This window comes from Oncorhynchus clarkii, chromosome 30 (assembly GCF_045791955.1).
Source record: "Oncorhynchus clarkii lewisi isolate Uvic-CL-2024 chromosome 30, UVic_Ocla_1.0, whole genome shotgun sequence".
In the NCBI taxonomy this organism is placed as follows: Eukaryota; Metazoa; Chordata; class Actinopteri; order Salmoniformes; family Salmonidae; genus Oncorhynchus; species Oncorhynchus clarkii.
Window position 1 is genome coordinate 32,070,059 of NC_092176.1, and position 24,998 is coordinate 32,095,056.

At 42.4% G+C, this 24,998-nt stretch overlaps 1 protein-coding gene across 3 annotated transcripts in view; it reads right to left on the reverse strand.

Moving 5' to 3' along the window:
• LOC139389922 (ephrin-A5-like) overlaps positions 1 to 24,104 on the reverse strand; it is a 194,561-nt gene extending 170,457 nt beyond the window's left edge. For all 3 annotated transcript variants that reach the window (XM_071136957.1, XM_071136956.1, XM_071136955.1), the window contains exon 1: positions 22,953 to 24,104. In XM_071136957.1, coding sequence (XP_070993058.1) covers positions 22,953 to 23,077 — 125 coding nt within the window. In that variant the 5' untranslated portion in view covers positions 23,078 to 24,104. The remainder of the gene's footprint in view (positions 1 to 22,952) is intronic.
• Between the last annotated feature and the right edge of the window lie 894 nt (positions 24,105 to 24,998).

Consider the following 24,998-nt stretch of genomic DNA (forward strand, 5'->3'; position numbering starts at 1 on the left):
ATTTATAAACAAAAACCTATGACCAACAGGGGGCTCTGAGTGAGCCTGGTGCCGACTCACCTGGGGTGACACGAGAGTCACGAGAGCCTGCCATCTCGACTCCCAGAGGAACCTCCCCAGCACCGACAAGCAATGTGACCCCTTGCGGCCACAGATGGTACAGGGAATGGCCCCTCCTCCGTTTCGCCCTAAGTGCAGCACCACCCAGCTCCATGGGCATTGGAGCGGTGGTGCTGGGGGATGGAACGGACAGGCCCCGATCCTGATGTCCGTGGGTAGCCAGCAGATTATCCAGTCGGATGGACAGGTCCACCAGCTGGTCAAACGTCAGAGTGGTATCCCTGCAGGCCAACACGCAGACTGCACCGGTAGTGATTGATCAGGGCACTGTCGTTCCATCCCGCGCTGGCGGACAGGGTCCGGAAGTCCAAGGCGAACTCCTGTGCTCTCCTCGTCTCCTGCCTCAAGTGGAACAGACGTTCACCCGTCCCCACTGGGACCAGGTGAAGGAAGGGTGAACTGTGGTGCCTGTTGTAGTGGTGCCGATGGAGGCGCTGGCAGAACTCCTCCACTCTCCCATCGTTCCATCATCTGCAGCACGCAATCCATGGCGGTGCCGAGATGTTGCAACATGGTCGCATGCTGCTGGACGCGCTCCTCGACCGCTAAAGGGGGGTTGTCTGCTCCTGCTGACTCCATTCTGTGGTGCGTATTTCTGTAAGGATCTGGGTGAAGCTGGTGCAGAGAAGTCAGGCGCAGGACAGCAGAAATGAGTAACAAAAGGAACTTTACTCAAAAATTCAAAATAGATGAAGTAACACCAAGCCCACAAACATCAGACCGAACTTACAATAAACAAACTCGCCCAAAAACCATGGGGAAAATAATTTTAAATAATGAACATGTAATTGGGGAATTGAAACCAGGTGTGTAAAACAAAGACAAAACAAATAGAAAATTAAAAGTGGATCGGCGATGGCTAGAAGGCTGGTGACATCGACCGCCGAACGTCGCCCGGACAAGGAGAGGGACTTCTGAAACTGTCACGACTGCTGCAGAAGAAAGTTCCTTGTTTCTGGCCATTTTGAGCCTGTAATCGAACCCACAAATTCTGATGCTCCAGATACTCAACTAGTCTAAAGAAGGCCAATTGTGTTGTTTCTTTAATTAGCACAACAGTTTTCAGCTGTGCTAGCATAATTGCAAAACAGTTTTCTAATGATCAATTAGCTTTTTAAAATGATAAACTTGGATTAGCTAACACAACGTGCCATTGGAACACGTGATGGCTGCTGATAACGGGCCGCTGTAAGCCTATGTAAATATTCCTTTAAAAATCTGTTGTTTCCAGCTACAATAGTCATTTACAACTTTAACAATGTGTACACTGTATTTCTGATCAATTTTATGTTATTTTAATGGACAAAAAATTGCTTTTCTTTCAAAAACAAGACCATTTCTAAGTGACCCCAAACTTTTGAACAGTAGTGTATACATTTGTCATGTAAAATGAACTGTGTTGTATGATAATGCATAATATTCCTAAGACTAATACCAGGAAGGCACAATAATCCTAAAAAATGACATCTCATGATGGAATGTTTTTTCTCTCTCTTTGGGTCGTGGGTTGAGTTTGGATAACCTTTAAATCTCCAGTAAGCGGGTGATTTCCTGGACCCTGTGTTACGCTGAAACACGTCCCCCTGACCTTCCAATTAGAGCTCACTGCTGAATAGCGGGCAAGACACTAAATCGTCCCTTCCGGCTGCACGTTTGGACACTCGTATAAAACAACCGGCTATAAAATAATCACTGCGTAGTAAAACACAGGAAAAATACACAATAATTGTTATTATACAAAGGGTGGTTTGGAATTCCCATTGTTAGATTTTCTCCTGCCCATCCTATGACCACATCACAGCCATGATAAAAATGTCATAACACATGGCGTCTCATGTATTATTGCTTAATTAAGAGACGTGTGGAGAGACAGAAAAACAAATCTATCCTGGGCTCAGATGAAATAAAACATTTACACAACACACTTCATAACTCCCAATGTCATTGTCTCACAGCGACATTCTTCTGTTTGGACTTTTATGAGAGAATATCTGCATTGTATTGATGGAATAGTTAGTCAAATATAACAAATAAAAAAAAATCTACTATCAACTGAATGTATAAAACGGTGTGTGTATACAGTATATGTGCATTGACAGTTCTGTATACATAGCTTCTATATGAAGAGGCATTGACAGTGTAAATAAGTCAACAGTTTTATTCCTAATAACGGTATCACTGTGATCACCAGCAGATATGTGATCACCATAATCAATAGACTGATTGATAAACAGTTGTAAATGCATAGCATCAGTCTGTACATGATCGCACACTAAAATTGACATTAGCGCTTCCAATATCCCCCATGTCAGGAATGGAACGAAATGTCTGGCATACACATGAGCATGGACTTTTACACTAGGCTAATATGTGGTTTTGATAATAACCGCACTAGCTCAGCTAAATGTTAGGGTGTTACTTAATAAGGCATATAGAGTGAGAAAATGAAAATAATCAATTAAATATATGTCATTGTAAATGACAGACGTGTATATGTTAATTGCTAATGTAAATGTAAATATGCAAAGCAAATGATTAGTGGAGTAATTCATATTAAATCATGTAACATATGTAACTATGTACTATACAATCAAATTAGTAATAGTATAATGAACCATTATGTCTTGTTAATGACATTACATAACCATCCCACTGGGAAAGGAAGGAGTAGCCTACAGTGCGAAAGGTCAGGACATATTATTATCTGAGACTCTCATCTGGAGTAGAGGGGAATACTGCAGTCAAATTAAAAGTGAAACTGTGTATCGCTTTTTAAAATGGATGCTGCCTCTGCATGTAGATTGAGGGTGAACCCAAACCGCTGTGGGTGGAATATTCCCTCAATTAACTTCACAGCGAGGGAGAGGGGAACTAATCTATACCTGCTTACGGCCATAGCATTCCAGCCCCATGCAGCATACTGAGCCAAGCTGTAAATAAACACGTATATGAGCACGACCTAGCGTGCTGGCCCTTTTCACACTTTCTCATTTATGTTTGGAGAGGACTACAGGCTGTTGACTCCATTGTTGTCAGTGACAAACAGAGAAATGTTGTGTGCTTGCTACAGGTCAGTGGACTAGTTCATGATGTTTGATCTTGATTTTTCTGTTAGTTAAACTTGTTCTATTTGTATTTGCGACAGCCAAGCTTCTGCAATATTGTAGTCTTTGTCTTGAAATCCTCACTCTTAGCCACTGTTATGTAGAATTGATTTTTGACCGTTCCATATGTGTCCAAAAGACATTGATGAATATAAAATGTTTACATACTGTAAATGTGTCTGAGTGTTATCCTTGATAACAAATAAAATAATGTAATCAAATAGATTAACACATGGATTAAAATAGATGTACATACATAATCTAAAATATATACATTTTATTTTAGTATCTTGTGCATAAGAGTTTCATTTGGTATGGTTTTAGATTTCCCTTCCAATATATCATCATATGGCCATTTCAATTACCATTTTCATGAATGTGGTATTCTGTAAATTTGCCAGTACTTTAATTAGACCTGCAAAATATATCATAAAACAACAGAATGGGTGATCATATAAAGCTAATTTGAGCATTTATTGATTTTCTTCTACATTGGTTTTAAAATGGGGTAATTTGGGAGCGTTTGGTGCAATCTCTGTCTGCATCTTTCCAGAATGGTTCCGGTAGGTGCATGGCCCTAAAGTACGCTCGTAAATCAGCTTTATGAGTTTTCCAGACATATTGCTGCTAATGTTTCCATCGGACGGCTTTATGAGCACATTGTAGTGACTCCAGTGAAAGATCCGTTCTAATAAATTATAAAAGTGTTGTTGAAAAAAATATATAAGCTTGGACAGAGTGCTTGCTTTTAAACTATAATGGTACAGCTATCAAATACAATTTATTGTTCCTCTCCGCTGAAGGTATATGGGTACTCATACTGTGCAATAAATACAAAAAGTTTAAACTGAAATCCTTTAAGATCGGCACAAACATAACTGTGAGGCAATCACACTTATCAAATTTGTGATTTCATTTTGGCACTCAAAATATCTACATGAGTAAATTAGTTGAAATTTATGTATAGCCTGCGTTGGTTTCCAGGGGTTTTATGTGTCCACAATTTGTCTACAAAGAAGACCTTCTCAGAGATAATACCATATGAGATATTTGTGAAAGCTTGTTCTTCTGTTCAGAAGTGTGTGGATGTGCTGTACGCATGATTACACACGTCATGTAAACAAATCAAATGACATTTTATTGGTCACATACACATGGTTAGCAGATGTTAATGTGAGTGTAGCAAAATGCTTGTGCTTCTAGTTCTGACAGTGCAGTAATATCTAACAAGTAATCTTGCATGCCTTTGATACTTAGTGTGTGTTATGTATTGTTCTCCAGATGTTCTCTTTTACAGATCAAATCAAATTGTATTTGTCACATAAGCTGAATACAACAGGTGTAGGTAGACCTTATAGTGAAGTGCTTACTTATAAGCCCTTAACCAATAATGCAGTTTTAAGAAAATACCTAAAAAAAAGTAAGAGAAATGTAACAAATAACTAGAGCAGCTGTAAAATAACAGTAGAGAGGCTGTATACAGGGGTTACCGGTACAGAGTCAATGTGGAGGCTGTATACAGGGGGTACCGGTACAGAGTCAATGTGGAGGCTGTATACAGGGGGTACCGGTACAGAGTCAATCTGCGGGGGCACCGGTGTCGAGGTAATTGAGGTAATATGTACATGTAGGTAGAGTTATAAAAGTGACTATGCACAGATAATAACAGAGAGTACAGACCTCTTCAGTGTCCATTTCCACAATCCCCAGTCTTCCAGGTCACTACCAACTGATCTCCACATCAAAGCCACTTTACAAAGCATGATCCATGTGTGTAGTGTGTTTCGAGCAGAGGATGAAACATTCCCCACCGACCTCTGATATGAACACTATCTCAGGTTACCACTGAAGCTCACAGCCTGTGGGTTATTGCCAGCTAAAGCTCTTTGTTATCGAGTACAAAGGCAGTGTTCGGTAGCTAGGCAGTGGTATTTGTTAAGGGTCAGCAAGGTGTAAAATAGGTTACAACTGGGGCCATGTTTACGGTTTCCACCTGGAAATCCCATGGCCAGGGATACCGATTCACACTGACTGTGGAGAGAGGGAAATATAAAAGGGCACTATTCCTGATAGTTTCTTATAGAAAATCTTAAGCCCACATACAGTAGTCTTACAATAGACACTGGTGAAATAGATGAAGGGCCTAAAGAGAGGCAGAAGGAGGCAGGTACAGTCAATTAAGTGGTAGAATGTACTGTAACTGTCAGGAATTTGTTGTCTTTAAAATAAATTAGAGTCGATGTCCTCACCCCTGCGGAAATTGAATTAGCATAATTTAAAAAATCAACGTGTCAGTTTCAGATAGAGATATGTTTGTTTTGCAGGGGCGGCGTCTCAATCCACCACATGAGTGGATGTCAGCCTTCCACATCTGCTTGTTAAACCAGGAGACATCCCGAAAATGTCTGTAGCGTCCAAACTGTTTGGCCTATAAAACCAATATGACCCCACCATGGAGAGGTGACACTCTGACGTACATGACGGTGGATTTGCCCTCGAACGCCCACAAGCCTCATCTGAAGGTACCCCGGTCCCCGTTGTTGTTTTAATGGAAGTACTTGTGTGGGCAACAGAGAGAAACAAAATGGTCCAGTTTGAGGCTATGTGGCAGAGAGTGATGTGGGTGCTGGAGATGTTTATTTTACCTTTATTTAATCACGTAATAATAATTACAGAGAATTTTTGATAAAGATTCATCTTCAGTTTAATGCCGCCAAAGACACGACACCGGGCTACGGGCCAGAAGGATGAGGGTTCACAGACCACCACAGACAAGCTCACTCTCCATGCCTGTTTCATTACACTACGATCAGAGCCGTCTGCAGACAATGCAGACAATCAGCTAGGAGAAATCAGATTTTCAAGCCATATTTATAATAAAATATATGCAACACATTTTCCACCAACAGGTTTCTGTGACAATGCACCACACAACCAATAAGCAAAGCATACTGACTTCGGCCACTTCAATAACATGGTTTGGGTTTTCAACACCACAATAAAAACACTATGATTGATTGCACAAATATTGTTTTAAATGCCCGAGATTACACAATAAGTACGGCATTTAAATCCATTGTGATCCCTATTTTTTACATAAATACATATACAATTACAGAGATAGAGACACATTACAGAGATACAGACACATTACAGAGATACAGACACATTACAGAGATACAGACACATTACAGAGATACAGACACATTACAGAGATACAGACACATTACAGAGATACAGACACATTACAGTTTGAAGGCAACAAAATAGGGAACATGCCAAGGGGACTGAATACTTTCACAAGCCACTGTATCCTAAAATCTTCATAAAAACAATATGCCTTTTCAGAGTCTCCTTTAGGGAAATTTGGCGACGGAAAACATGACAGGGAAGATTTTCATTTCTGGACATTTGAGAAATGTAATGGACATACATGGAGGGAAATTACGAAAACACTACTCCTTGTGTTTTGATGTGTAGCATATGCAAAACTTTACAGCCTATTTTTTTGGGTGGGGAGGGGTTATGCTACTTTCCTAAAACAACAATTGTCCACCCTACGGTTCAGCTGTCCGAGACATGAGCACTAAAAGGCTTAGGATTCCACTGTCTATCTCACTGGTCACCATAACAACACCCACCCGTAGCACGCGCTCCAGCAGGTACATTTCACTGGTCATCCCCAAAGCCAACACCTCTTTGGCCGCCTTTCCTTCCAGTTCTCTGCTGCCAATGACTGGAATGAATTGCAAAAATCGCTAAAGCTGGAGACTTATACTTTCCTCACTAACGTTAAACTTCAGCTATATGAGCATCTAACTGATGGCTGCAGCTATACACAGCCCATCTGTAAATAGCCCATCCAATCTACCTACCCCATCCCTATATTGTTTTATTTACTTTTCTGCTCTTTTGCACACCAGTATTTCTACTTGCACATCTTCATCTGCACATCTATCACTCCAGTGTTAATTTGCTAAATTGTAATTACTTGCTACTATGGCCTATTTATTGCCTTACCTCTAGACGTCATTTGCACACACTGTATATAGACTCTTTTTTTTCCTATTGTGTTATTGACTGTACGCTTGTTTATTCCATGTGTAACTCTGTGTTGTTGTTTGTGTCGCACTGCTTTGCGTAAATGAGAACTTATTCTCAACTAGCCTACCTGGTTAAATAAAGGTGAAATATATATATATATATTTTTAAGTATGATATTCATATTTTAATTTATACATATATATAGGGTACCAGTCAAAAGTTTGGACACACCTACTCGTTCAAGGGTTTTTCTTAATTTTTTACTATTTTCTACATTGTAAAATAATAGTGAAGACATCAAAACTATGAAATAACACATATGAGACCAAAAAAGTGTTACATTTGAGATTCTTCAAAGTAGCAAACCTTTGCCTTGATGACAGGTTTGCACACTCTGTAACTCTTTAGCATTCAAATGCTCCAGTTACATCTAAACCCAAACCATTCCAGACTGGTTTATGTATGAAGGGGTGTATAAAAGGGAAGCATGCTGAGTCCAGTCCAGAACTTCAATCTAACTCTGGGGAGAGACGACATTCTATCCCAGCTCAGCGTCAACACTAGTTACACAGGATCCCCTTCTCCTACTTCTCTTCCCCCTCCTCCCTGCCATCTCAGGCTGGCCTATATATGCGATCCTCACGCTAGCCCCAGCTAAGACTGATAAAGGCTAACACAACCTCCCTGTCTCCAACACTTCCCACTTCTCTTCCAATCCCCCTTTCCACTCCTGCTGCCGCCTGACTAAACTTTCGCTTCGCATTACTTCTGCCATTCTAACTTCTCCACTTCTGAGCACTATCAATTATGCACTAGAATAACAGTGTGTCCTGGGCCGGGCTGGGCGGTGGGACATAAAGACCGATTATGAGCGTGAATAATTCAGCCTGAATCCGTGCCATGTCCCTCATACCACTGATACAGGCAGGAAAACTCTGCTCTGCTGTTAATGTACCACAGAGGGAGGTAATATGTACCACCTAGGAAAGCAATCTGTACCACGTACAGAGGTCATCTGAACCACGGACAGAGGTCATCTGAACCACGGACAGGGGTCATCTGAACCACAAACAGAGGTAATATGTACCACTGACAGAGGTAATATGTACCACAGACAGAGGTGATATGTACCACGTACAGAGGTCATCTGAACCACGGACAGAGGTAATCTGAACCACGGACAGAGGTCATCTGAACCACAGACAGAGGTCATCTGAACCACAGACAGAGGTCATCTGAACCACAGACAGAGGTCATCTGAACCACAGACAGAGGTCATCTGAACCACAGACAGAGGTCATCTGAACCACAGACAGAGGTGATATGTACCACGGACAGGGGTGATATGTACCACGGACAGGGGTGATATGTATCACGGACTGGGGTCATTTGAATCACGGACAGGGGTCATCTGAATCACGGACAGGGGTCATCTGAACCACAGACAGGGGTAATATGTACCACGGACAGAGGTAATATGTACCACGGACAGAGGTCATCTGTACCACGGACAGAGGTCATCTGTACCACGGACAGAGGTCATCTGTACCACGGACAGAGGTCATCTGTACCACGGACAGAGGTCATCTGTACCACGGACAGAGGTCATCTGGACCACGGACAGGAGTCATCTGAACCACGGACAAAGGTAATATGTACCATGGACAGAGGTATTATGTACCACGGACAGAGGTAATATGTACCGTGGACAGAGGTCATCTGAACCACGGGCAGGGGTCATCTGAACCACGGACAAAGGTAATATGTACCATGGACAGAGGTAATATGTGCCACGGACAGGGGTAATATGTACCACTGACAGGGGTAATATGTACCATGGACATATGTAATATGTAGCACGGACAGAGGTAATATGTACCATGGGCAGAGGTAAAAATGTACCACGGACAGGGGTAATATGTACCACGGACAGAGGCCATATGTACCATGGACATATGTAATATGTAGCACGGACAGAGGTAATATGTACGACATGCAGAGGTAACATGTACCACGGACAGAGGTAATATGTACCACGGACAGAGGAAAGGGATACCTAGTCAGTTGCACAACTGACTGCGTTCAACTGAAATGTGTCTTCCGCATTTAAACCAACCCCTCTGAATCAGAGAGGTGCAGGGGGCTGCCTTAATCGAATACTGCATTATTAAAGATCGGATTACTCCCCTGCTCCTCTGCTTATTATCAGATTGGGTTGGAGGATATGTCGAAGGATTGAGCAACTGACACCTGTCGAAGAGAGGTGAAATCACAAACAGACACATTTGACCTCTGGATTTGATGCAGTAAAACTGCATGCGAGAAGCCTATTGTTTGGTGATGCCAAGTATTGTCTATCCATTACTTGGTCATCATGTTATTGTTATCTGGGAAATGTAGGACTTTTGAAAACAAAAAAGATTTCAGCAGAAGTTATTCATATAAAATGGAGTTAGTTTTTAATATGGCACGTCTCACTATACAGTTAGTACTAAGCTAAGGGGAGGAACTACCACTCATTCAAAGACATCCGAACAGTCAAGTTCATCTGAAAAAACATTTTCAAACAGGAACACTCAATACGTCACCTTGACCAGTCAGAAAACTGATTCAAATATAATTATTGTACATAATATGTATCATAAAGTTAGTGAAGGTAAAACCACATGACAAACAGAGGACCTGAGACTGCCTTGTCGCCTTGATCTCTGTAGCTCAGTTGATAGAGCAAGATGTTTACTATGTCAGTATAGTAGGTTAGATTCCCCTCACCACCCAGCCTTAAAATGTATGCGCTCAGGACTGTAAATCGCTTTGGATAAAACTGTCTGCTAAATGGCATATAGTATACAGTATATTATATATATCATATACACTCAGCCAACGAGATGAGTAGACCTAACGAACAGCAAAAGCACTAGCCTAAGTCAATCTACTATCCCCTATAGTACAAAAGTTGACCTGTTCTATTCTGTGTGAGAAATAAATATTCCAAACATAGTCGGAGAGTTGTGGGATGCGATAGTTCCCAAATGAATACAAGCACTAGCATTCCAAAAACCTTTTTACGCAATGTGGCCAATACAACAGATTAGAACGTTTAGCTCAAAATAACTGATTAACTATTAGGCTATTTCTTCACATTATAAGCGCAACAATCTGCACATGGCAATGTGCACATTCCATTAGCGGGAAACGCCATTTACAAAAGTGACCGCAATTATGCATGTAATGCTTTTATTATAAAAAGGTGCATTTTTATGGTGAAAATGATCTTCCCCAAACTTAAAACTCGAGCTTTGCTTATATATGCCAGTTAGGCTCTATACTATACCCTTTATAAAGCGGATTAATGTGCTTAATTTTAAGAAGTTATTTGGCCACTTTAGTTATGATACAAACCTTTTCAAACATATATGCCCATGGGCTTGGCTACATGAGGTGTGCGACTATGATTCGAAAAAGTCGCCAAAAAAAAAGCATTGTTTCTTGCCTTATGCTGGGCATCATTACCAAGTGATAATATATCATTCACAAGTGACAGGCTAATATTGTCACCCGTCAGACTATTCTTGATTTAATCGTGTCTTTACATACACTAAGTAATATGTGTGAAATTGGTTTTGATTTAGAATGGACCATCATCATGCACCTGTATGGAAACAGGGGCAACAGGAGCAGAGAAAAATACATGGCATCTATATACTTCAATAGCGAAAGAAGGACGCTTTTCCCTGTGGTTTATTTTCATGCCAGGCAGGTAGGCTAAACTCTTGTTGTAAAGAGAAGCAATGTGCATAATATTAAGAAAGTTGAGAAATAAATATTGTAGGCCTAGCCAATAGAAAGCTGATGGTAACCTCCTCTTTTTAATAGAAGCCATCAGTAGCATCAGAGCTTAGAGAAGCCTAATTACCGTGACTAAATGGTGGAATTTGACTGCCTTCAAGACTCATGACTTTTGCCTTTGGTGCAAAAAACAAAAAACAGTGGACAAAAACGGGGCTGTTTTTTTGATGAGAGGTCGTGCAGGCTAACAGGCGGGCCTCAAAGGCAAATAACGGTGCTGTACAACAGTGGTGTGCAGAACGGCATCTCGGAACACATAACTCATCAGTCCTTGTCACGATGGGCTATTGCAGCGGATGACCACACCAGGTTGCACTCCTATCAGCTAAAAACAAGAATAAGCAGCTCCAGCGGGCACGCGATCACCAACATTGGACAACTGAAGAGTGGAAGAACATTTCCTGGTCCGACAAATCCTGGTTCCTGTTGTGTCATGCTGACGGCAGAGTCAGGATTGGCGTAAGCAGCATGAGTCCCTGGCCCCATCCTTCCTGGTGTCAACGGTGCATGCTGGAGGCAGTGGTGTAATGGTGTGGGGATTATCTTCCTGACACACGTTAGGCCCTTCGATAGCAATTGAGGAACGTTTCCCATGCCCTCAAAAATTGTAGCTGTTCTGGAGACAAAGGGGGTTCCGACCCGGTACTAGATGGGTATACCTAATAAACGGTATATTATAGCATATAGTTGTATACCAGTAATATGAATGTATTGTTGTGTTCAAAAATATATATACACTACAACAAATTAAACACATTTCATAATAAAAGTTAAAAGGATTTTTTTTTTAAAGTGTGAATAACAAATAGTAATTTTTGTTTTACCTAAATCTCTCAATAAATAAGAACAAAAAAAAATAATTCCAGTCAAAAAAACTAACAACGCAAAAACATAATTCCTTACATGCATTCCTATCCATTAAACTAAGTTCTCATTGATCTGTATTTCAGAAGATTGATCCTATTATATGAATAACAACAGGAACACAGCAGCCTAAATTAAGACACTAGCACTAGTGAGGCAAACAACGCTGTTCCAATATTGTTAATTCCTGGGAAAATTAAAAACCTCCTGCAAACTCCCCCATCTAATCCTGGCTGGAATGTCTCCGGTCGTGTTCTAGGAATGACATGGAGTTCTGACGCTAAGGAGTACAGAGCACAGCAGGTGAGACGGAACTCTGGAACTATGGTAACTCTGGAACACTGGAACACTGGATGGAGTGTTCTGTGTGTTCCGTGTTCTATGGAACTTGAGCCGGCACACTGTATATTCTAACAAGACCTTTTCAAAACCAAAAGCCAACCACACAGAGAGAAAAACACTACTCCTAACATTATGTCTGAAACAAGAATGTGTGCCTATTCATTGCCACAAGAAAATGTTTAGAGCAGTACAGCTGCAGACATTTAAATCAAATAAAGTCTGAATGGCCTTGTTTTGTTATCCAATTGCATTATTTCATGTGTCTCATGACTAGTTCTGCTCTGTGACTGACCCACCTCAATCTAGTGAAATATTGGCATAATCACAGATTCATTTGAGATTATTTTATATTCTCAGTAAGACTACCCTCCGCACAGTTTCTTTAATCACACATCTGTTATTTCGGGCCATTTTATATACAGTTGAAAATTCTAAAATCTCTTGTCATGTATGGCTGTATAGTTTGGCTCAAAAATGGCTGCCAGCATTACCCCTTTGTATATGTCTGCTCGAAAGGCTGGCGCAACATTTGTATTTCTCCTCACTGAACCTCCATATTTTTTTTTGCTCACGTGGCTCTGTCTCACTCACTTGTACGGCGCATATACACACACAGAGGGAGAGAGGGGGAGCGAGAGAGCGAGGGAGAGGGAGAGAGGGGGAGAGGAAGAGGGGGAGAGAGAGAGAGAGAGATACAGTTGCGTATTAGCCAGCCGTCAGTCAGCAAGGCCAGCCACAACACTGGGCCTAACCCTAACACAGTGCATGCTGAGTCACCCCAGCAGGAACCCCCAAAACCCAAGACTTATTACGGACACATCTACTAGCAATCTCTGGGAGAGAGAGAGACAGAGAGACAGGGAGGCATAGAGACACAGAGACACAGAGACACAGAGACACAGAGACACAGAGACACAGAGAGAGAGAGAGAGAGAGAGAGAGAGAGAGAGAGAGAGAGAGAGAGAGAGAGAGAGAGAGAGAGAGATACCGTCAGTCAGCAAGGCCAGCCACAACACTGGGCCTAACCCTAACACAGTGCATGCTGAGTCACCCCAGCAGGAACCCCCAAAACAGACAGAAAAAGAGACAGAGTTAGAGAGAAGGAAAGAAAGAAACAGAGAGAGAGAGAAAGAGAGAGAGGGGGGGGGGGGAGAGAGAGAGAGGGAGGGGGAAGGGGGAGAGACAGAGAGAGAGAGAGAGAGAGAGAGAGAGAGAGAGAGAGAGAGAGAGAGAGAGAGGGGAGAAAGAGAAAGAGGAGAGAGAGAGAGAGAGAGAGAGAGAGAGGAGAAAGAGAGAGAGGAGAGAGAAAGAGAGAGAGAGGAAGAGGGGGAGCGAGAGAGAGAGGGATAGGGAGAGAGGGGGAGTGAGAGAGAGAGGGAGAGAGAGAGAGGGGGAGCGAGAGAGAGAGGGAGAGAGGAGAAAGAGAGGGAGAGAGGAGAAAGAGAGAGAGAGAGAGAGAGAGGGGGAGAGGGGGAGCGAGAGAGAGAAAGAAAGGAAGAGGGGGAGAGGAAGAGGGGGAGAGGAAGAGGGGGAAAGCGAAATAGAAAGGAGAAACTGGGGAAAGAAAAATGCATGTTTCTCAAACACCTCACAAACAACCAGATCAAGTCTCAACATCAATTATCTATTCCCCCAAACACCATGCCACTACCACACCACAGCACACCACCATTTGCCCCCAAAAATATTTAGGAAAAAAATTATTTATTGCATTTCACAATTCTGACTGGAGTTTTGTACCAAACAAAGAGCATTGAAAACGGAAGTGTGTAGTGATCCTTAAAGAAACTGTAGCCCCAGACCCCGTTCATCACTTCTGTTTATACAGGGGGCTTAGGGCACTTTGGGGTCTCCCCTTAAGTCTGTCTTATCTCATTAACCTTTAAAACTGATTAATATGAATGCCCGAGCTTTCTAAGAAAGGAGAGGAAGAGGTTTTGTGTCTCAGGACAAAGAGCTGATATCTTTTTAATCCTCTCAGTGACTCCAGGTTCATACCCTGGGTAGCAGCAGCAGCTATGGGACAGGCTGGGATAGGCTGCGTTGCTTTAAAATACCTGGGTATAGGGGCTTCACTCTGAAGAGATTTTGGGTGTAGAAAATGTACATAGAAAATTAATCTCCACAACTTGAGCTCCACAACAAAATATGAACTCTACTTCTTAAAAATAGCAAAGCCGTTGTTGAATGTGTGTGTGGTATGTTCTGCGTACGCTCATGTTCCGTTCTGATGTCATATTTGGTTATCTGGGATAATGTTTGCATTATCCAGCCAACCAAAGCCGGGCCATGAGCAAAGGGTGAGGATGGAATTAGTGAAGAGAGGCAGAAATGCCTGGAAACTGAGGTGTGAAACAAGTGATGAGGGGGACAAATAGAAGGGTGTGAGGGGTATACAGCAGCCTGATCACTAAAATAAGACTTCAATTTCAGATATTTCAAAAGGTTGAGAACATAGATATATGCCTTCATCTGCAAAAAAAGTTGATAAAATAATCGATTGTGGGCATGATCTTGTGATGCTCAGAGCCGAAGCGCGTTGCTTAGACCACTTGCATACTTGATGATACTTGATGGTAATAGCTCGTCGTTTTTTATTATTTTGTTTTAAGCCTTCCCAAACCATATCCCTAACCTTAGCCACTCGAAATGAATGCCTAAACTCTTAACATTTGAGTTGTTTCTGTTTTAACCTGTAACCACACGGAATTAACCCTGTAACCCTGTAACATTTCGAAGGGAACCTATGAGATCGTGTTGTATATAGAGCCACCTCCTAAACACTCTCCTCAGCCTCGGTTATAACACTCTGCCTTCCCCCATCTCCTCCTCTTGTCTCTTCTTCTCCTCAGTGAACGTGCTGCAACTTCAGCTGTGGCCCCCACTCCTGCCTCATCAACCCTTCCAACTGCTCCATCTCCCTTCTCTCCCTCCGTTTTAAGGGCATGCCTACTTTCAGCCGAGAGAGAGAGGACAGAGAAAGGAGAACAATGACTGCCTTTCAGCCTGTCAGAACCCGGCCAGAGAGAGAGACTCGATAGCTGCTGCGTGCGCGCGCACGTGTGTAGGTTGTACTCGGAGGGAGTTTGGAAGCGGGTTAACTGTTTTGTGGTGCCTCTCTCCAGTTCAAGCAGCGGGGGCTAAGCGAGGTGAAAGCGTTGTTGATGTGTTTGTGTTTAGGGACATGGAATTGAGAGGGGAAATATGAGGGGGTGTTCATATTCAAAACAATGTCTGGCCCATCGACTGATATGCCAACACCCGCATTATCTACGCTAGACTGAAGCAGACACACAGACCAACATCCTGCTTCCAAAACCCACAAGCTGAGACTGGGCTTTCAGTGGCTCTGACTGACTGTATACAGGTGTGGAGGTGGATATACTCTGTGACAAAGGTACAGGAGGATAAAAACAGTATATTCCCTTAACACTTTGTGGAGCAACAACATATTCTGTATTTTTATTTAGGCACCTGGAACTACAGTACAATAAGATGTGCTAGGGTTTCCTTCTTGAATGTAATATTCTTCCCACATAGAAGCAGTACTCAGTAATGCATGGGCTCTACTCATGGAGATGGACGTTTGGGAATAAACCCAGCAGACTATTACAGTCAGACTGAGGAGAAGGGAAACCATGACCAAGGCTGCTGGCTGTTCTAACGGTGGTGACATTTCCTTCTTTAAAACACGTGTCTCTCTCTCCCTTGTCATTTACGAAGGCCTACACTGTCAATTAGGTATTTGTTCTGGAGATGTGACGTCTTCTAGGATACATTCTCCACACTGCTCCCCAACCCAGCTAGAACAACATCCACTCACTCCCCCGCACCGCCAAGCCAGTCAGCCCCAAAGTTAAATAAGGAAAATGTCTGTGAATGTCCGAAGTCAGTGTACCATGAAAGGAATTATCTGTGGAAAATGGGTCTGGCAAAACCGAGGGTCTCAAATGGTTGGTCTCGGCCCGTCACATTTTCCAATTGCACAGAAAAGGGTGATGACAACAAGAAAATCAATCATTCAATCATGCCCTTCTGGTCTTTTCATGCAAATGTTGTTATTGCGTCAAAATGCAATTGAACTTTGAGTGTAAATGAGTTTAACAGCGGAACACAGAAAACAAATCAAGCAAGACTAAATGAGCTTGTTGACATCAAATAAATGAATAAAGAATTGTACTACACTTGATCAGAAGTGAGAAAAAAATGTAATCACAAAGAAATTAATTTTTCTTGGCGTTAATTTGAAAAAAGATATATGTCTATGCACCTGACCTCAGCATAAATGTAACATATCCAAAATAGACACAGAACATAAATGTCTCTATGTTGACACAGGGCATAAAGAACTGCTGCCATGGGTGCCAATGTTGAGTTGCTGCATGTTCCAGTCAACCTGTCAAAACTGAAACAATGCATTGAGCCATGCAATCACCCTACACTCAACAGGAAGAAGAGGAGCAGTGTGGACAGGAAGGAAAGGATTGGAGGGGTGGAGGGCAGGAGTGTCCATGTCTGAGAAATTCCTCACAGATTGGGGTTTGGAGTATGGGGGGGGGTGAGCGAGCCGCACAATAGCGCCCACATCTGGTCTGGGAAGGTAGATCACTACATGCCACTACCAGCTGCTTCCAGACCTCCCCCTCAAAAAATGTGTGTGGATGGGAGGGGTACTCTGCTAGGCAGGGAGGAGGGTGGGGGGTGAACTCTGCTAGGGAGGGAGGAGGATGGGGGGGTACTCTGCTAGGCAGGGAGGAGGGTGGGGGGTGAACTCTGCTAGGGAGGGCAGAGGTTGGGGGCGTGTACTCTGCCTGTGGTGGGGGGGAGACCAAGGGTAGGGGCAAGGACTGGGGGCGAGGGCCTCTACAGCTCCAGGCAAAGGCATAATGCCCATAGACATATAACGCATAGAATAGACATATTCCTAAAATTGTAATTCACAGCTTTAGAGAAACAAGGACAAAAGAGAGCATGCGTTAACGATAAACTGCATCTAACATCTACCCCTGAGAACTGGTCCAGATTCATTTTTGGTTTTTAGATCTATAGGTAATGGTTAGAGCTGGGATAGGGAGATCTGGTCCAGAATCAATTTTGAAAGAGTATACCAAAGACCTTTAAAATTATCCCCTCTTTCCTATACCTCAGAGAACCCTGAAACACAGAAACTATACTCAGACCTGGGGGAAATAAAGACAAAACTCAGGGAAACCGGACAGGGGAAAAGTTATTTCTATCAATGTTGTGACAGAATTTTATAAAAGTATAGTATACGATCGGACACATGTGGGTGTTGCATAAGCTCATTAATGTATTAGGTCAATATATTTGTCAAATTAAAATAAACTGTATTAACAGGCTTTGTCCAAAAGCAGTAAATGCTATTTTGCCTGAAAAAAAGTAATTTGCATTCATATCACAAAGGATCCTCCTCTCAGGTCAAATTTGTTCATGAATCCTTCGGGCAACTGTTTGATTTAATAATATGTCACACCTACGTTGTATCTCTACTGCTCTTTCCCTCCAACGCCCTCTCTTTCCCTCCAACGCCCTCTCTTTCCCTCCAACGCCCTCTCTTTCTCTCCAACGCCCTCTCTTTCCCTCCAACGCCCTCTCTTTCCCTCCAACGCCCTCTCTTTCCCTCCAACGCCCTCTCTTTCCCTCCAACGCCCTCTCTTTCCCTCCAACGCCCTCTCTTTCCCTTCTCTCTCGCTTTCTCTTTCCATTTCTGTTGAGTCTACCCTGCTGTTGCAGACGCTGCAGGGATGAAATAACGGCAGAGCAAGAGGTCATTAACGAGAACTAATCAGCCTTCAGGGAGGGAGGGAGGGAGGGAGGGAGGGAGGGAGGGAGGGAGGGTGGGAGGGAGGGAGGGAGGGAGAACCAACTGATGGAAAAATAAGTCTGAGGGTATAGAAAAAGAACAACAGGGCAGAGGAGAGTGAATGTTTGGGGGGGCGTGGGGTCAAATTTATTTTAAACTAAAAAAAAAAACACTATTACATTGGAAAATCTTTCATGTAAGTAAATATGCTATTAAATAGGACAAGGAATTGTAATCTAAAAATATAAGTAATGTAAATAAACAAGGACGTATTGTGTTTTGATCCCTGGACTAGTCTCCGGGATACGGCTACGGTAGAGACTACGGGGTGTGGAGACCGGCGTTCCCTCTACAGTCTGAATATGTACTGTGTCTGTGTTAGTCCACAGTCAGCACACACACAGCGACAGATAGTTTGTTACGTCCCGTGGCTCGGTGATAGGTAATGAGAAGTCCAACCGGGAGAGACGTAATTATGAGAGGTTTGCGAGAGTGTGGAGGAGAGGGACCAAGCCCCTGGTGACCTTCTGGCCCATTCTTCACATAGCACAGAGACATGCACAGAACGGCCTGAAAACTATGAGTGAGGCCAGCAGATCGGGGTCAATAGCATTTGGGGTCAATAGCATTTTAGTTCAGTCCATTCAGTCCAAATGTACTTTTGTAAATCTCTCTCTCACACACACACATCAAAGTTCTCTGGCAGACATATATTTATGTCTCTCTCTGTGTGTGTGTGTGCGTGTGCGTGTGCGTGTGTGTGTGACCTCTCTAGCTAGCACTAGTTGGGTCCATGGAGGGACTCCTGAAATATCTAATTGTATTCATTCATTTTCTGGTCACCAGTGTGGGACAGAGACAGAGTGGCCTACAGCTACGGGGGAGAGGGGAGTTGAAGGAAGAGCTCTCACCAGCAGGACAGCAGGAACCTCCTTAGAGAAAACAAAGTGACTAAATACACAAGGTACTGAGATAAAGAAAGATAGAAAGAAAGAAAAAGAGTGAATAATAGGTAGGATCCTGGGAGAAAAAAAACTTTCCATCAAGGACATTAGAAATAATCACAGGGACAGAGAGAGAGAGAGAGAGAGAGAGAGAAAGAGAGAGGAAGGGGGGAAGAGGGGGAGCGAGAGAGAGAGGGAGAGAGAGGGGAGCGAGAGAGAGAGAGAGAGAGAGAGAGAGAGAGAGAGAGAAAGAGAGAGAGAGAGAGAGAGAGAGAAAGAGAGAGAGAGAGAGAAAAAAGAAAAATAAAAAAAGAGGAGAGGAGAGAGTATATAGACATAATATGACATTTGAGTGTAATGTTTACTGTTCATGTTGTATTGTTTATCATCTATTTCACTTGCTTTGGCAATGTTAGCCTATGTTTCCCATTCCTATAAAGCCCCTAAATTGAAATTGAATTGAGCGAGAGAGAGAAAGATTCACCAGAGTAATTACGCAGTTTCAAGGTTCTAGGTCTCCTGCCCAAGGTGTGAAGTATCTAAACGCTTTCTTCACTTTGGGTCAACAGAGCTTGTAGGAGAGCCTCCAGTCTGCTCCCATACACCACTGAACTGTAGATGCAGTCGTGTGAAGAAGAAACACCTCCACTAGCAGATAACAAAGGACTATGATTTCTCCACACTTCCCTTTGGGGACTAATATTTGATTGTTTTCTGTTTGTGAATCAGGTTGACCGTCAGCCTACTGGTGATTGGGATCTTAATAGAGCTTTGATGGAGAGGTCAAAATACTTAATATACACCCTACTCCATACAACATCGCTGGCTCATACAGATATAGAGAATACATATTTATTTACTGAGGCATCTGTAACTAAATGTTTGCTCTCCTGTCGTTCTAGTTTTCCGACTCTGCCCTACAGGGTTTGCTAATGTAACTTGCTAGCTAAGTGGTTAGCTTGCAAGAGAAAGCTTCTTGGTTACAGCAGAGACAATCAATCCCCTCCTGGATCAAGATCCCTGCATCCTAAACATTTTTTGGGGAAAGGAATAGCGGCCTTTGAGTGCACTGCCAGTAATCCCATACCCTGGTATGGTACAGGAACCGTACGAAGGTATGAACCTCTGGATACCACCCAACACTAGTTCAGAGTCAAACAAACTTGATTAGTGTAAGTAGAAGAAGATGACTAACATTATTAAAGCCTGTTTCCTGTCCTCGGGCTAGTCAGGAGTTCCGAAACAAGACGAGGGAAACAACCTATAACTCGATTTCACAAGTTCAACACTATTGGAGCTAGCTCACGTCTCCACAGAGTTCTGTTTTGCTTTCCTTCAATTTCAACTTGAGATTTACAGTAAATTTACTCAAACGTTTTAATTTCTGTAGCTTCATTTTTTCTTCCACTGGAAGTAAGCAAACTGTCAGCACATCTGGAGTAAATCAAGCGGTCCACAGAACCACCAGTCAAAGTCTTTGTGAAAAATGTGCACCCTAATGAAACTGTGTCTATCAGCGTAACACATCAGACTGAGCTCAAATTTGTGGTACTTCTGTTGAACAAAGTGGCACACAAATAAACAACTGGCTTAAGCTGGAGTGTAGAGCTGGACCACAGCGGTCATGATGGAGTGTACCAGCACTAGGGATACCTAATCTAAGGCTAGAATGGCCCCAGCTCAACTAGGTCCCTACGCGTCTACCCTGACCACTAATTTCTTTCAGCATGAATATTTTTTCAGAAACTTCTAAATTAATATAAATAGTTATTAAATAATGTCTATGTAGCTATGATAAAATACTTTGTATGTTTTTGGAGAATAAGCTTAGGTGATCCATTCAGCAAATACTAAATAATTTTGGCATTTGAGTGAGTGAACAGCAACAACTTAATTGGAAAAATTCAGACAAGGGTTAATATATAGTCATGCAAAAATCCAAATACTGTTTTGCAATTAGAATAACACATGAAATAAGCTAAATATGACAAGTAAATACACGTTTGACTATGTGAAGTATGATTGGCTGCTGTTAAGTTTTCCAGAAAATGTGATGTACAGTATGACCCTCTGTATTTGGAAAATGTCAAAAGTATGCTATGGCCTCAAGGAAATGTAAACGTCAACCTCCGCTGACCTTAGTCTCACTATGTAAAACTAATACATGGGTGCTTCATTGTAGCCTACAATATATTAGGAATAGACACCACATCTTAATTCTATACTAGATAACTATGTGAAACTTGCCCAAATGCAGTCGGTTCTCTCTCTCAATCAACTTCAATTCTGTTTTAAATTATTCAATCAAAAAAATCCACATAAAAAAATATGTATTTTGCACAATGCTTGCTGATATCAACTACTTTGTGGAAAAGTTTTAGAATATAATGTATCATAACGTAGGCTACATGTCCAACATCCTTACTCAATATTCAATAAAATGAAGTTAATTAAATATTGTGATATCTAATAAATCAATTAAGTGGGGTTAGTTGTTGCAAAATGAGGGCATTGGTTTGTTTACGAATTTGTCCTTCAATGTAAACTATCAATGTTTCACGGTTGCCAAACTATTCTGGCCATGGGCTAATACGTCTGTGTATACGTTCTACATTTCATATATTGATTATCAACTTGTTTTAACGTTTGTGGTTTTAGACAGTATGACAATACCTACATTGTATGCTATGCTCGCACGAAGTAGATTACTTTAGCGCAGCAAAAATTGCTGCTTTCACAACCAGTCAACCTACAATTGAATTACAGTATGTTCATATGAATTAAATATCAATGATTTAACCATTTAAACCTATGAATCATAATAATTGCATAATTATGTAATTCAAAGTCGGTGAGAAGATTTTAGGGAAACATTACAGAGGAGCTTTTTCACCGAATTAAAACATGCTTTCCGAATAAGAACAAGTGGATTGGATAAATCCCTTGTGAACAACGCATATCATGATCAAATTCAAAGACAAGAGATTAAACGACCAAATGAAGTGCAACCTATCAGCATAGCGAGGCTTTATTCCTGGTTAAGTAGGCGTATTATTGATTTCTTATAAGCTTCTAAATTGGAAGAGCGACCCATAAATGTGCCCATGGCCTACAACTAGTGACAAAACATACGTCGTACAGATTTGAGCGCTTCCCGCTCACATGCTACATCTAAATTGTAATATTTTCGCGCGGTCTTGCTGTTCTCGGAAATAGGAAATATGGGTTAATCATGGTGCCATTTTATCCGTGAATTGACAGCACTTGCTGAGTTTAATTCTGCTCATTCAAAGATGAGAGATGTAGGCTACATATACGTTGTAGGCCTAAGCCACCCAAGCAATGCAATGGTCCACGCATTATTCTACATACTCCAACGGTAGGCTTTACTACAAATCTATTCGAATTAACCCACAAATAATGTTCCATGATTTAACCGGGGCATATTCAGAAGACAGGCACGAGCGCCCAATTGATTCACAAACACGGAATGCAGACACTGGAACACGCAAGAGATTACTCTCCAACCGTGCGCTTTTCGGGTGACACATCGCATAGGCGATGATCAACTTGACTTGATTACGGTTGACTGAAAACAATTCAGTGTAGACTGTATCCAAAATAGATTAGCCTATATTCAACCTGTGCGCACAGGTTGTGTTCTGTTGTACCAATAGCCTACCCACATTTCTGGGAAATAGCCTATAACCCATCAGAGAGAACTGTTCAATAAGCATTACTCTATACCTTAAATAAAAGACACCGTGCCATTTGTCTATACACACGCCCCGGCCAGTGGCGAGATCACAGAGACAACATCGACTCCCTTCGGCCCCACTGGCCGCTCTGAGTGACACCTACCTGGGGTTGGTTCGGTTCCAGAAGACGGCATACCGGTCGGCCACCACCTTGGAGCTAGGCTCCTGGCTGAATACACACATCCATAGCACCAGAAAGACAAATAGCACCATCTCCACTTTCAACATCACAACAGCAAAGTTCGGCACGTATTCCTCTTCGATGTGGGGTGACTGCACGATCTGTCAGTTCTAGGTACACTTCAGCTGGAGAGATGCCTTCTTTCGTTTACATTTGTGTGCCTTTTCTTTCCTCTGTCGCAGTTTATGGATGACAGAAAAAGGCAGGACAATTCAATACAAAAGAAAATCGCTGTCTCCTACACCACTACGTGCTAAGGGCTTTGATAGCGCAACCTGCGATATAGATGACGCCTTGCTGGTCACTTGGTTAAAATGCATTGACGACGGTAGCAGGTGAAGTTATCAAATGCAAGTGTCACTGTGTGTAGTGCATCTCGCTCAGGTTCAGTGTCCGGGTTCAGTTTTATGTGTTCATGGGACGTCAGCTTTGACGGCTCCAGGATAAGTAAAAATCACTCCTAGGGCAGACACTTTTTTCACACAAATGTACAAAAAGGGATATCAATACATGCAGTCAGATGTATAAAACGTTGATTAGAATGACCATCTAATACAGCAGTCTCTGTAAGGTCATGGCATGCGCTGAGCTGGATCCGTGTCAGGACTGTTCGCTTGGAATCAACAGCGCAGAGGGTAGGTCCAAGTCCAATAATGAGAAACGAAAAGAAGCAAGCTCGCGCTTTAGCTCGAGTCCGTCAGAGGTCAACGTTTTCAGAGGTGGAACTTTATAAAGTCACATAGGCAACCCCCGGCTGCAGTGAAGTCGTTTATACGTAACGCTGTCTCACTGCTCTGTTCGCAGACTGGCCGAAAAAGGCTGCTATCCCTTCTCAGCGCTGTCTTGAAAGTGTCACGGGTAGGTGGGGAGGAGTCCGTCCTCGAGCCTCTCTCATGCGCTGCTGCTGGGTGACAGTAGGGCAGCTTGTTTGCCCGGAACCCAAATGGCAGCATTCCACAGCATTCTCTTCATATATAACCATTGGAGAGAAAAAATAAAACACGCTTGATTCATGTGCTTCTTTCACCTGATGTTTAGATTCAACCGGACGAGAAGAGAGGGAAGGTGAGAGCAAAGGCAGTTCGTTGCTGACTGCCAGAGTGGGTTCGGTTACAGCCGACCGGAGGATAGTCCCATTGGTTTGAATTTTGAATGGGCGTCACACTAACAAAACAAGATCCCTCCCCTCCCAACCGAACTAATTCAATTACTGTGTGGAAGCTGAATGCACCGCTTGCACGGAGAGAAGGAGCCCGGGATAGGGACCGAGAGATACACTGTCAGATCACACTGATAAACGCACTGAGCAGGCTATTTAATTACCGAGCAAACGGACAGAGACCAAGAATCGAGTTACAATCTGGACCATGTGTGTGTGTGTGTGTGTGTGTGTGTGTGTGTGTGTGTGTGTGTGTGTGTGTGTGTGTGTGTGCGTGTGTGCGTGTGTGCGTGCGTGCACTTTCTCAGAATATAATTAGAATGAACAAAATACATATTGTTCGTCACGTTTGTAGCCCTGCGCATATATGATTTTGAAGTTAATAGATTTTTAAGCATCCTTTTTTTTCATTATGACATGACCCTCAGCAGCGGGTGGACTTCCAACTTGTTGCGGTCAATGCAGCGCCCAGACGCCCCGTAGTGGAGACCAGGCAAACCAGCCTACAACAGGCACAAAGAAGTCATACTCATCTAATACATTTTCTCCTGATATAACTAACCATTCTCCATGCACTGTAATTTACAGATTTATAAAAGATATTGATAAGAGTTATAGGTAAATTAGTAATCCGTTTGGGTAACCTTATGATCGCTGGAGACAAACATCGAAAGCATGGTACTACTACTCTATTTGCAAAAATATGAAATCTTTCTGAAATCGTTTACTTTAATGTTGGGAATCGTCATAGGTTTGAAAGGTGTCTCCAGTTTTTATGTTGTACTCTTTTGAACTTAACATTAATTTGG